The sequence below is a fragment of the Pelophylax lessonae genome (genome assembly GCF_965119305.1).
Source record: "Pelophylax lessonae genome assembly, chromosome: 4".
Classification (NCBI taxonomy): domain Eukaryota; kingdom Metazoa; phylum Chordata; class Amphibia; order Anura; family Ranidae; genus Pelophylax; species Pelophylax lessonae.
In genome coordinates this window covers 25521931-25536187 of record NC_138771.1, presented here as the reverse complement: position 1 = coordinate 25536187, position 14257 = coordinate 25521931, and the positions used below count along the sequence as shown (strand labels likewise).

Here is a 14257-nt window from a genome sequence, read left to right as displayed (position 1 = left end):
ACATCATCAAGCCCAGAGCAGGCTCCATAGACCAGGAATAGTCCACCACTGGACTGTGGGGGAGCACTGTTTTCCAGTGGAATGAAGGATCAGGAGAGTATAAGCTTTCTCCTCACCCCTAGACAAAACGCGCTTTTGACCCGTGCAGTGCTGGCACAGCCCCACTGCGTAGGAGAATGTTGTTTTTAGATGGAGTTGGGCTTTAAATAAAAAAGAGGCTATGCTTTCCTGCCCTGTGCGACAATATTGAACAGAAAAGCCACTTTCCTCCTCTTCTGGCAGTCTCTACCAGCACTGTCGGTTCCACCCTCCTTCAGGTGTCTCCTGTAGAAAACTGGTTGCAAAGGAAGCACATGTGCATGCGCGAGCTCCCGCTCCGTGTCCATAAAAACACACAGCACCGGTATGCTGCACCCCCCACCCTCTGCACAGGTGTTTGACTGACAGCAGCAGGAGCCTATGGGTCGGTGCTGGAGACAGTGCTGAAGTGGTGACATGGAACAAGGTAAGTGTTTAGAACCCGGAGTGTAGGACATATAGTGGAGCATTTTTTACCCTAATTCGGAGTATGCATTAAAGGTGAAAAATATTTAGACTTCAGAACCACTTTTATTGTAACAAACATACAGTATATCATGCAGAAGAAAAGACCCAGCAGCACCAACCTTTCCCTGTTTTTCTCTATAGGAATTATACAGTTGTGGATGTGGCCAAAGGCCAGGTGGAGGTACGAGGCTTGAGCTGCCCTGGACTGAAGATGTGTAGCCAGCTGAAAGTACAGAACATGCTGTGGATCGCCACTGAGGTGTGAACCTATTAAAATGATGTAGAATCCTAGGGGTGACAGGTATTAGCTGTCACATCATATATTGAGGTAGTGTTGAAGGCTGAGAGCATTACACTAGTTTGGGTTTTATTCCACATAGAAAGCCAACATGTTTCGTGAGCTCAAGCCTCATTCTTCATCAGGGCTTGTGAAAAATATATAAATTTTTTTCATACAGAGCAGATATCTACAGGTTTGCACGCCTAACTGGACAGTTGTCTACTTCTTCCATTCCATCTATTATTTTTCACAAATCCTGATGAAGGAGGAGGCTTGACCCATTAAACGTTTCAGCCTTTTATGTGGAATAAATCCTTTATGGACTGTACAAACCAGTGCGGGGCTCCCACCCTTTTAATAGTTTAGTGATCCCTGAGATCTATATATATATATCACAAGAATGAGGCTCCGTATACAGTATCTCACAAAAGTGAGTACACCCTTCACATTTTTGTAAAAATTTTATTCTATCTTTTCATGTGACAACACTGAAGAAATGACACTTTGCTACAATGTAATGTAGTGAGTGTACAGCTTGTATAACAGTGTAAATTTGCTGTCCCCTCAAAATAACTCAATACACAGCCATTAATGTCTAAACCGCTGGCAACAAAAGTGAGTACACCCCTAAGTAAAAATGTCCAATTTGGGCCCAAAGTGTGATAATTTTGTGTGGCCACCATTATTTTCCAGCACTGCCTTCCCTCTTGGGCATGGAGTTCACCAGAGCTTCACAGGCTGCCACTGGAGTCCTCTTCCACTCCTCCATGACGACATCACGGAGCTGGTGGATGTTAGAAACCTTGCACTCCTCCACCTTCTGTTTGAGGATGCCCCACAGATGCTCAATAGGGTTTAGGTCTGGAGACATGCTTGTCCAGTTTATCACCTTTACCCTCAGCTTCTTTATCAAGGCAGTGGTCGTCTTGGAGGTGTGTTTGGGGTCATTATCATGTTGGAATACTGTCCTGCAGCCCAGTCCTTGAAGGGAGGGGATCATGCTCTGCTTTAGTATGTCACTTTTGGCATTCATGGTTCCCTCAATGAACTGTAGCTCCCCAGTGTCGGCTGCACTCATGCAGCCACAGACCATGACACTCCCTCACCATGCTTGACTGTAGGCAAGACACACTTGTCTTTGTACCCCTCACCTGGTTGCAGCCACACATGCTTGACACCATCTGAACCAAATAAGTTTATCTTGGTCTCATCAGACCACAGTACATCCATGTCCTTAGTCTGCTTGTCTTCAGCAACCTGTTTGCAGGCTTTCTTATGCATCATCTTTACAAGAGGCTTCCTTCTGGGACGACAGACATGCAGACCAATTTGATGCAGTGTGCGGCGTATGGTCTGAGCACTGACAGGCTGACCCCCCCACCCCTTCAACCTCTGCAGCAAAGCTGGCAGCAGTCAAACTTCTATTTCCCAAAGACAACCTCTGGATATGACGCTTAGCATGTGCACTCAACTTCTTTGGTTGACCATGGCGAGGTCTGTTCTGAGTGGAACCTGTCCTGTTAAATGGCTGTATGGTCTTGGCCACCGTGCTGCAGCTCAGTTTCAGGGTCTTGGCAATCTTCTTAAAGCCTAGGCCATCTTTATGTAGAGCAACAATTCTATTTTCTCTTACGTCCTCCGACAGTCGCCGCCTCTTCATATTCGTCACATATGGGGTATTAGACTTTGCTCCGAAGGAGTAGCTAGGCAACAGAATATGTTAACAATAAAGCTTTAACATATCCCACCCTCAAGGGGTGGTCCCCTCAGTCAATACCCTCCTACTTCCTGCAACCATATCTCAGTTTTAATGTCTAGCTTGTCAGGAGTGGCTGGCTCTCTCTGTGCTGGGACTTTTTGTCCCAGACTCTTTCTTCTTTTTGATATTTTGTTTGAGTTTTCTCTCTGCCTTTACTTAGCTGTTATTTTTGTCAGCATTAGTTAGTTCTTCGGACGAAGAGGATCATGCGGACTGGGTCTCGGGCTGATCCCCCTGGTCGCAGGTCGTGGGTCAGTGGCTTCCCAGTCTGCCATCGAGCGTTCAGCCAGGTATCGCTCCTGGCACAGTGAACGACCCATCCCTGTTCGGTGCAGGGATGATTGGTGAGGTGGCTACCTCACCGGACGCTGTGCGGTTTCTGAACCGCCATTGTGTGCGTCTTGAATTGCGACTCTCCCTGCCTCATGTGCAGCGGCTTGTTCGCCTGTGCGGGTTCCCCACGCCATGTGAGGTAAGTGTATCTATGTGGGGACCTGTCTGTCTGGGGGGGGTCTCAGTCTGGGACTGTGTAACCTGCCTTTAATCACACTGCTTGTCTCCCTATCTCTCGGCTGCATGCTGTGGGCTGCAAGGGGGGGGGGGAGCTGTATGACACTGAGTATGTCAGGCTGGGCAGTGTGAGGAGCTGTGTGCTGTGGGGCATGTTTTTAATGGCATGTTGGGGCATATACAGCGATCGCTGCGGCGATCTAACATGTATCCATATAATGGGTTAATATTGTGTGTGATTTTATGCACTGTGGAGCGGCGATTTCGGCGCCAAACGACGCCATTTTACCGGCGCCCGCTCCGGCCGCATGGTTTACATGCACGGCGGCCATTTTCTTGTAGCCTCCATAGGCTTACATAGAGCGCCCTGGCAGCATCACTTCCTCTCTCCTGGAAGCACCGATCGAGGCAGCAGCAGCAGCGGAGTCTCCTCAGGTTTTATCCTTCTATTCCTGTGTTCCATTGCCTGTATTCAGTCTGTATATTCCCTGTGGGGGTCTCATTGTGCCTGAGTGTGGTGCGGTGGGCTGCGCTTGCCACGCTTGCTGTAAGGGGGCAGTTGACCCTTGGTTGTCTGGCATACAGGGGCAATGGATTCTCAGGAGGGCAAGTTTCCCACAGTATTGGTGGAAAGCCAGGGGACCGCTGTTTCCCCCCCAGGGGGGGATTTAGCCACTATTGTGGCTGGCCTTGCTGCACAGGTGCAAATGCTGGTGGCTGCTCAATCTACTAAACGGCCCAGAGTTGCTCTGTCCTCTGATTCTGAGGGTGAAGGTGATGGGGCTGTTCTGGCGGGGACCTCCCTATCGGGGTCCCGCTCCTCTCTTGATCTAGTGGGGTCTGAGGTAGAGGCTGAAGTTGAGGGGGTTGATAATTCTCCCCCTGGCTCGCCTGAAGAGCTTGCAATCATGGATGAGTTGATTGCTTCCATTAAGCAGACGCTACGTTTGCAGGACGAGGTGTGTCCCCCAGCTGCCTTGGCGGCTTATGGGACGCAGAGAAAACGCAGGACGCCGCAGGTTTTTCCCTGCAATGCTGATTTTCAGCGCGCTGTTAAGGACCAATGGCGCGATTTGCGCAAGCCTTTTGCGGTGCCAAGTAAATTTAAGCTGCGTTATCCTTTCTCGCCTGCCACTGATGAACGGTGGTGTGTGCCTCCGCCGGTGGATCATGCTATTGCGGTTTTGAACAAAGCCACTGCGATCCCTGCAGAGGGATCCCCTGTTTTCCGTGATGCCACGGATAGGAGACTGGAGTCTCTTGCCCGTCATACTTATTCTGTTACGGGTTCTATGCTTAAGGCTCTGTTTGCTTCTCTCATGGCGGCCCAGGCGATCGCAAGTTGGACGCAGATGCTTAGGCGCGTCCTAGTGGCCGATTCGGCCTCGGCGGCGACCCTGGATATGGTGGATCAGATCCACCAGGGTGTCATGTATCTGTGTGATGCGGACCTGGACCTGATTCCGTTGGCCGCGCGTGTGCACAGCGTGGCGGTGTTGTCTCGCCGCCTGGTTTGGTTGAAATGTTGGTCGGTGGACCAATCTTCACGTAAAACCTTAGCCAATCTGCCTTATGATGGGTCTCGCCTTTTTGGGGAGTCCCTGGATGTGTTGATTAAGGGGATTACCGGGGGTAAGAGCACTCTCTTGCCCCATTTCCCCAAGGCTAAGGGGGCTTCTGGGAAGAAGCATGCTCAGTTTCGGCCCCCTCAGGGGTCCTTTCGTGCCTTTCGGCCGCACTACAAGGGCAAACCGTTCAAGGGCCAAGGCTCTCAGAAGAAGCCCTGGTCTGGGAAACAGAAGTCCGGTCAATCCGGACCTGCGGCCCATAACAGTTCGGCCTGAAGGGGCGCCCTCACCCAGTTTTGGGGTGGGGGGACGCTTGCTCGGTTTTCTTCAGCCCTGGTTGGCCCGTGTGAGGGACAGATGGGTTCTGGAAATCGTTCGATCTGGTTACAAGATCGAGTTTCTCTCTCGGCCGGAGAGCAGATTTTTTCCCTCAAATCTTCAACTGTCTCCAGAGCGCCTGCGGGATCTGCACCTGGCGGTGCGGGACCTGAGGGCTCAGGGAGTGGTGGTTCCGGTGCCTCATCGGGACAGATTTCGGGGGTTTTATTCCAATCTGTTCACCGTGCCCAGAAAGGAGGGCAAGGTTCGTCCGATTCTGGACTTGAAAGCTCTGAACCGCTCTGTGCGAGTTCGCAAGTTCCGCATGGAATCCCTGCGCTCGGTGGTGGCTGCCCTGGTTCCGGGGGAATTCATGGCCTCCATCGATTTGAAGGATGCGTACCTTCACATCCCCATATTCGAGGGTCATCAGAAGTACCTTCGATTTGCCATTGCGGAGGATCACTACCAGTTTGTGGCGTTGCCCTTTGGGCTCGCCTCGGCTCCGCGGGTCTTCACCAAGGTGCTTGCACCGGTTCTGGCACTATTGAGAGCCCAGGGCATTTCTGTCCTGGGGTATCTGGACGACATTCTGGTTCGGTCTGCGACCAGACAGGGTCTGGAGAAGGACCTGTCTGTCACAATGCAAACTCTGCAGGAGTTCGGTTGGACGATAAATGTTCCAAAGTCGACACTGAGTCCGTCGGTTCGTCTCCCCTATCTGGGGATGATACTGGACTCGGTGCAGGCGAAGGTCTTCCTGCCGGAAGACAAACTCAGGACTCTTCAGGAGGAAGTCAGGTCCCTCAGGGACGTTCCACACTCGTCTCTGCGGACGGGTATGAGATGTCTGGGATTGATGGTCTCGGCCTTCGAGGCGATTCCTTTCGCGCAGTTTCACACGCGGGGTCTCCAAGCGGAGATCCTGTCCAGGTGGGACGGGCGACCTCAATCTCTGGATCTTCAGATCTCGTTGAGTCATCGCACCAGGGAAAACCTTCTGTGGTGGCTCCAGTCCCCGTTGGTGTCCGGGGGCAAGTCTTTTCGTCCGATCTCGTGGACGATAATCACCACGGATGCCAGCCTGTCGGGCTGGGGTGGTGTTCTGGGCGTTCTGTCCGCCCAGGGGACCTGGTCGGAGGGGGAGTCTTCCCTTCCGATCAACATTCTGGAATTGCGTGCGATAAGGCTCTGTCTTCATCGCTGGACGGACCGGCTGCAGGGCTGCCCGGTTCGGGTGCAGACGGACAATGCCACGGCGGTGGCCTACATCAACCACCAAGGGGGCACCAGGAGTGCCCGAGCGGCTCGAGAAGTGGCCGACATTCTGTCTTGGGCCGAGACTCATGTCCCGGCGATAACGGCGGTTCACATTCCGGGAGTGGAGAACTGGCAGGCGGACTATCTGAGTCGCCAGACCCTGGATCAGGGGGAATGGTCTCTCCACCCGGCTGTCTTCCAGATGTTGTGCGCGAAGTGGGGTCTTCCAGATGTGGACCTGTTCGCGTCTCGCCTCAACTACAAGGTGAAGAGGTTCGTGGCAAGGACGCGCGACCCTCGGGCAGACGCGTCGGACGCGTTAGTGGCCCCGTGGCATCAGTACAGGCTGATGTACGCGTTTCCACCGATTCAGTTGCTGTCCAGGTTCCTTCGCAGGTTGCACTCGGAACGCAGCACGGTGATTCTTGTGGCACCGGACTGGCCTCGCCGGTCCTGGTACGCAGACCTCGTGAATCTGGCGGTCGACGCTCCTTGGCGTCTGCCTCTTCGAGACGATCTACTGTCTCAAGGACCGATTTACCATCCTGCTTTACAGTCGCTGGCTTTGACGGCCTGGCTGTTGAGACCGAGGTCCTGAAGGAGAAGGGTCTCTCTCCAGAGGTCGTTCATACTTTGATCAACGCGAGGAAGTCTTCCTCGGGGAAGGTTTATTACCGTACTTGGAAGGCCTATTTTGCCTGGTGTGAGTCCAGGGGGTTTTCACCCCGCACGTACTCGGTTTCCCGTGTGCTGTCTTTCCTTCAGACGGGTGTCGATCAGCGTTTGGCGCTGGCTACGATTAAGGGTCAGGTGTCGGCGCTGGCCGTTCTATTTCAACGTCCCGTGGCTTCCAACTCCTTGGTTGGCACTTTTATTCAGGGTGTGCGGCATCTGGTTCCTCCTAGGAGGGATCCTTTGCCCCCTTGGGACTTGAATCTAGTTCTGTCTGTGTTACAACGTGCTCCTTTTGAACAGATCAGGGAGATCTCGTTGTCTATGTTGTCCAAAAAGGTCGCCTTTTTGGTGGCGATCATTTCGGCTCGCAGAGTGTCGGAACTGGCGGCTTTGTCCTGCAAGTCTCCGTACCTGGTTGTTCATTTGGATAAGGTGGTCTTGCGACCTAATCCTTCTTTTCTACCGAAACGAGTTTCGGAATTCCATCTTAACGAGGATATTGTTTTGCCTTCGTTGTGCACGAAGCCTAAACATCCAAAGGAGGTGAGATTGCACTCTCTGGATGTTGTTCGGGCGATAAGGGTTTACCTTAAATCGACTGAGTCTTTTCGTAAGACTGACTCCTTGTTTGTTCTTCCAGAGGGTCCTCGGAAGGGCATGGCGGCTTCCGCCTCTACCATTGCCAAATGGATCAGGCAGACCATTGAACAGGCCTATGCCTTGCAGGGGAAGGTTCCCCCTGTGCCTGTGAAGGCGCACTCTACTAGATCACTGAGTACGTCTTGGGCCTGCCGTCATGGGGCTTCTGTAGCCCAGGTGTGTAAGGCGGCGACTTGGTCGACCGTACACACTTTCACAAAATTCTACAAAGTAGATGTTCAGGCATCGGCGGATGCTTCCTTTGGCCGCAAGGTTCTTAGTGCGGCTGTTCCATAGGGTCCCTTATTGGGGACTCCTGGCTGTTGGGATAGCTTTTTTGTATCCCCTGGTTTTTTTGTCTTTTCCTGGGTTGTTGCTCCTGTTGAGCACTTATTTTTGCTGTTGCCCAGCTGGTTTCCTTCCTTTGGTAAGGTTCCTTTCTTTGATGTGGAGACTGCGTTGCCTTTCGGCGCGGATGCGTTTCCCACCCCTCATGTTTGCACTGCTTTGGGACGTCCCCATATGTGACGAATATGAAGAGGCGGCGACTGTCGGAGGACGTAAGAGAAAACGGAATTTTTGTAAAATCTTACCTGTAAAATTCCTTTCTCTGAGTCCTCCGACAGTCGCCGCCCCCGCCCCTCTTTTGGGGTTTGAATGTATACTCTACTGCTATTCCACTAAAACTGAGATATGGTTGCAGGAAGTAGGAGGGTATTGACTGAGGGGACCACCCCTTGAGGGTGGGATATGTTAAAGCTTTATTGTTAACATATTCTGTTGCCTAGCTACTCCTTCGGAGCAAAGTCTAATACCCCATATGTGACGAATATGAAGAGGCGGCGACTGTCGGAGGACTCAGAGAAAGGAATTTTACAGGTAAGATTTTACAAAAATTCCGTTTTTCAGATCCTCAGAGTTCTTTGCCATGAGGTGCCATGTTGAACTTACAGTGACCAGTATGAGAGAGTGAGAGCAATAACACCAAATTTAACACACCTGCTCCCCATGCACACCTGAGACCTTGTAACACTAACGAGTCACATGACACTGGGGAGGGAAAATGGCCAATTGGGCCCAATTTGGATATTTTCATTTAGGGGTGTACTCACTTTTTGTTGCCAGCGATTTAGACATTAATGGCTCTGTGTTGAGTTATTTTGAGGGGACAGCAAATTTACACTGTTATACAAGCTGTACACTCACTACTTTACATTGTAGCAAAGTGTCATTTCTTCAGTGTTGTCACATGATAAGATAGAATAAAATATTTACAAAAAGGTAAGGGGTGTACTCAGTTTTGTGAGATACTGTATATCTGTGTATTTTATGGTTTGTATGGCGTTCAACTTAAGGATACTCCTAGGGCCCTTTTCACATGGGCAGTTTGCGTTCCGATAAGCAGGGGATCTGCTCACAGGTCTCCTGCTGACTGGAGCAGAGCGGGGACGAATGACACAACATGCTGAGCTTCAAGAGAGTTGACACTAGAGTTGAGCTCGGGTGTGTTCAAATTCGTATGTGCCTGATCCCGCCAGGAAGTCAACACTGCACTCTGATAATCACAGGCAGTGAGACGTTTCCCAATATGTGCAGCTGCGGATCGGGAAATGTCTCACTGCCTATAATTAGCGGAGTGCAGTGTCGACTTCCTGCTGGGATCGGACATGTACGAACTCGAACACGCCCCCGCTCATCCCTGGTTGACACAGACAGAGCACGCTTTGCTCTTGGGGCAGTTAGAAAAAAAACTGACTCTGCTGTCAGTTTACACCCGGCTGCCTCCAATCCAGTTCGCCAAACGGAAGAGGATGCAGTCTTCCATTTTTTTTTTATAGTTGGCTCGATCGGACCCGGAGGGAGGCAGGTGTAAATGGAAACAAGTTCGTTTACACCCGCTGGTCCATAGGAATGCATGGACAGCCCGATCAAGTCTGCCTAAAAAACTGACAGGTGAACCTGATTGGATTGCCTGTGTGAAAGGGCCCTTAGAGGGAAATCAAAATGTTAAATTTTTCAGAAATGAGAGGAATTTTAGGCTGAATAATATTTAAATAAAAATGTAAAAGATACAAAAAACAATTGTTTAAATAAATGTACAGTAATTAAAATGTGTCTGATTTTTATGTTTAAACCCACTATGTAGGATCAGAAGATATCTATCTACAGTCTGCAAGGCATGTGTCCGTTGAGTGTCCCCCAGAAAGAGGTTGACACACCAGCAATGGTAACCTGCTTCCTGACTGCTTTCGCAGCAAAGGTCAGTGTACTGAGGGTGGCATTAGCATACAAACAGGGACTTCTCTAATAGATTTTTAGGTTTTACTGCCCATGTTTTATTCCTTCATGCAAGTCAATAATAGTGCATTACAAACACATTTCAAATGTATTTTGAATCTTGTGTATACAAGTCTTTAGATATAACACCAAATAGAAGCAGTGAGCTATTTATTGGGAAATAAACAGTGGGGAAAAAAAATATTTGCTCCCCTGCAGATTTTGCAAGTTTGCCCACTTACAAAGAAATTGAAGGGTCTATAGCAGTGATTCTTAACCTGGGTTCGATCGAACCCCAGGGGTTCGGTGGGTCAGTCTTGAGGGTTCGGCACACCCTCCGCTAGTACCACTTTACTGTCAGGGACTATTTCTCCAGTTTCGGGCATGTCCTTCCGCTCGCACTCGCAGCTCTCTTTGCCCCTGGCTCACTCTCACTGCTGGCTGTGCAGCTTGGCTCCCGGCTGAATCCGATCCAGCCGGAGCCGGCGTCGCCCACTATGGAGTGGTGGGGGGAGACAGGCCAGGCGTGCGGTGCGGAGAGGGACTGTCTGGGGGAGGGACTAACCCGTGGAGCAGCCGCCCAGCGCAGCGCGGGAGAGAACCACCAGGCCAGGCAGCCGCAGCAGCAGAAGAAGCCGGCAGGTGAGAGGCCAGAGAGCCAGTGGTGACAGTAGTGCTGCAGCCTACAGGAGGAAAACCTAGCCTGTGATCGGGAGTCGGGAAACACGTGAAAAAAAGGACTGGAGTAGTACTGGCTGTACTAGTCTAGTGACTGACTGTGTGAGAACACTGAGAAGACTATGTAAAGGGGATCTATTATATGGGGAACCTGGCCTGCTGTAAGGGGGGAGATCTAAATGGGGGACAGGACCTCAACTCACCCTGGCCTTCTGTAAGGGGGATCTATATGGGGGACATGATCCCCCATATAGATCCCCCCTTACAGTAGGCCAGGGTGAGGTGAGCTCCCCCATATAGATCGCCCCCTACAGCAAGCCAGGGTGAGGTTAGGTCACTCTGGGGTCCCCCATATAGATCCCCCCCTTACAGCAGGCCAGGGTGAGGTTAGGTCACTCTGGGGTCCCCCATATAGATCCCCCCTACAGCAGGCCAGGGTCCGGACCTCACCTCACCCTGTCCTGCTGTAAGGGGGGAGATCTATATGGGGGACGGGACCTCATCTCACCCTGGCCTGCTGTAAGGGGGATCTATATGGGGACCTGGGATCTATATGGGGAACCTCACCCTGGCCTACTGTAAGGGGGGATCTATATGGGGGACCATGTCCCCCATATAGATCCCCCTTACAGCAGGCCAGGGTGAGGTGAGGTCCCGTCCCCCATATAGACCCCCCCCTTACAGCAGGCCAGGGTGAGGTGAGGTCCTGTCCCCCATATAGATCCCCCTTACAGCAGGCCAGGGTGAGGTGACATGAGACATGATAATGACAGGAGAGTGGCACTTGCCAAGATAAAGCCGCGCATTTCTGAACTGGTCTCTGAAAGACAACAGCAGAAGTCACACTAATTTGCAGTAAATATTCATTATTATGTTTTTGTGTGAAAATCATGTTTTAATGGTTTTTCTTCTTTCTTCTTAATGGTTTTGTTCATTTTGTGCACCTATGTATAAATATATACCTAAAATAATATATACCTATGTTTTGAATTTGAAAAAATCATATTTTATTTTTCCAATTAAGAAGGGTTCGGTGAAACTGGTGGGGTTCAGTACCTCCAAAAAGGTTAAGAACCACTGGTCTATAGTATTTATCATAGGTGTATTTTAAATGATAGAGATAGAATATCGAACAAAAATCCCCCCCCAAAAAACACCATACAAATGTTATAAATTTAATTGCAGTTCAGTGAGTAAAATAAGCATTTGATCCCAAAAAAAAAAAAAAACATGATACAAATTTCTAAATTGAGTTGCAGTTCAGTGAGTAAAATAAGTATTTGATCCCCAAGCAAAACATAACTCAGTACTTGGTGGAGAAACCCTTGTTGGCAAGCACAGAGGTTAGACTTTTCTTGTAGTTGGTGACCAGGTTTTCACACATCTCAGGAGGGATTTTGGTCCTCTCTTTTTTACAGATCTTCTCTAAATCCTTAAGGTTTCTCTGCCGTCGCTTGGCAACTCGAAGTTCCAGCCCCCTCCATAGCTGCGTATTGTGTAACTAATGGTTTGTTTGGGGACTGTGGTCCCAACTGCCTTTAAATTAGTGATCGACCAATATTGTTTTTTTAATGCCGATACCGATATTTTGGTCATCGGATATCGGTATTGGCCGATATATGCCGATATTTTCGGACGTGTAAAAAAAAATGTATTTTTTTTTTCTAAAGGTACTCTTGTAGAGGGATCTGGGGGTCTAAAAGACCCCAAACCCCTCCTCAGCACCGAAAAGCATTCAAAACGCCAAGTTTGGCTGTTTTGAAAGCTGTCAGTTTTTTTAATGCGGCGCTGAGTACCCGGAAGGGATGTCATGACATGACTTCCGGGTTTTTTACATGGAGACGCAGTACACTGGGTCTTCTCTTCGGCAGCGGCGGCGGTGGAGGTAGGATGCCTGGGTCTCCCGGTGGGAAGGGAAACCCGGGCGAGCCACAGAAGGCAGCGGGAGGGGGGGGGGGGGCATCCCCTCCTGCTCCTTGTAATGACAGCCAAGCTGCTTCCCAGCCGCATCGGTTGTCATTACAATTCAGCCAACCGTCAGCTATGGACACCGGTACCGGGGTGATGCCTCTAGCTGCAGGCATCACTCCGGTACAAGCACTTTCCCGAAATATCAGTAAATCCAAAGTCCGATTCCGATATATCGGGGAAAGTGCATATCGGCCCCGGATATATCGGTCGATCCCTACTTTAAATTATTCAAAAGCTCCTCCTGTGTAGTTCTGGGCTGATCCCTCACTGTTTCTCGTGGTCATCCTTACCCTAAATCTTGCATGGCGCTCCAGACCGAGGGTGACTGATAATGATTTTTGTATTTCTTCCATTTGCGAAAAATCACTCCAACAGTTGTCTTTTTCTAAACAAGCTTCTTGCTGATGGTCTTGTAGCCAATCCCAGCCTTGTGCAGGTCTACAATCTTGTCCCTGACATCCTTTGACACATCTTTGGTCTCGCCCATGATGGTGAGGTTTGAATGGAGGAAAGAGATTCTGTGGACAGGTGTCTTTTATACACATAACAAGTTGTCATTAGGAGAACCTTCCTAAATTGACAGGACTAAACTGTGTACCACATGAGAAAATACTGTAGCCAGTCTGTGGGAGCCAGAATTATTGTTGGTTGGTAGAGGACCAAATCCTTATTTTACTCACTGAACTGCAATGCAAGTTATAACATTTGTAATATATGTTTTTTTCTGGATTTCTGGTTGATATTCTGTCTCTATCATTTAAAATACACCTATGATAAAAATTATAGACCCTTCATTTCTTTGTAAGTGGGCAAACTTACAAAGTCTGCAGGGGATTAAATAATTATTTTCCCCACTGTATTGAATAGTTTGTGTAGGTTTACCTGCCTACTACATAGTTGGTGGTACATCTTAGAAAAATCAAGTCATATTGGAACATGTGTGGTCAGTTTAAGAGTAGAATTAGCAAATCTTTTCACTGCTTTCAGTCAGGGCTCGACAAACCCTGGGCGCCAGGTCGCATTGGGGACTAGAATTAGCAACCTGGAGCCTGGGGTGCACTGCAGGAGGTGTCCTGTCCCTTTTGCGCCCCCCCCCCCAACCACTCACGGAGTGCACGGACTTCCGCGCCGTCCAAAAATTGAGGCCGCGGCTTTTCGGCCGCCTTCAGTGAGAGAACGGGGAACTGGTACCCTCTTGTGGTGGCCGGGAGTTTGACAAGCAGTAACTAATGGCTGTTTCCCCTGCCTGTCCTCAATGCCTGTCCATCTCCTTCCCCAAGAGGAGTTGAGATGGAAGTTTTTGCAGGCTTCATCTCCGTGTCCACTTACCTTTGCTTAAAAGGTAAGTGGACAGGGAGTGTGGTTATTATTATTATTATTAATTATTATTTTATTTTTTTTTAATTATTAAAAAAATATATATATATATTATTTTTCTTTATTATTATTTAAAAACATTATTTTTCTTTTTTCAATTATAAAAAAATTAAAAATGTATTTTTCTATTTTTTTTTTCAATTATTATTATAAACAAAAAATGATATATAATAATATAATTTTTTTACCTCATCGCCATGCCACAGCCGAAGGCCCCTTTCATACGGGCTGTCTGATAAGGTCTGCCTGTCAGTTTTTCAGGCAGACCTGATCAGGCCCTTCAGTCTCCTCTATGGAGCAGTAATCTGCCGCAATCTGATCCTGTCTGCCAAAAACAGACGGATGGTGGTTCTATTTTCTATCCATCCCATGGATCGGATCAGATGGCATCGGATGGAA

At 49.3% G+C, this 14257-nt stretch overlaps 1 protein-coding gene across 2 annotated transcripts in view; it reads left to right on the top strand.

The window, feature by feature from the left end:
• Positions 1-14257, top strand: part of LRRK1 (leucine rich repeat kinase 1) — a 439003-nt gene that overhangs the window by 406597 nt on the left and 18149 nt on the right. For both annotated transcript variants that reach the window (XM_082253047.1, XM_082253048.1), the window contains 2 exons: positions 688-805; positions 9702-9821. In XM_082253047.1, the coding sequence (XP_082109173.1) occupies positions 688-805; positions 9702-9821 (238 nt within the window). The remainder of the gene's footprint in view (positions 1-687; positions 806-9701; positions 9822-14257) is intronic.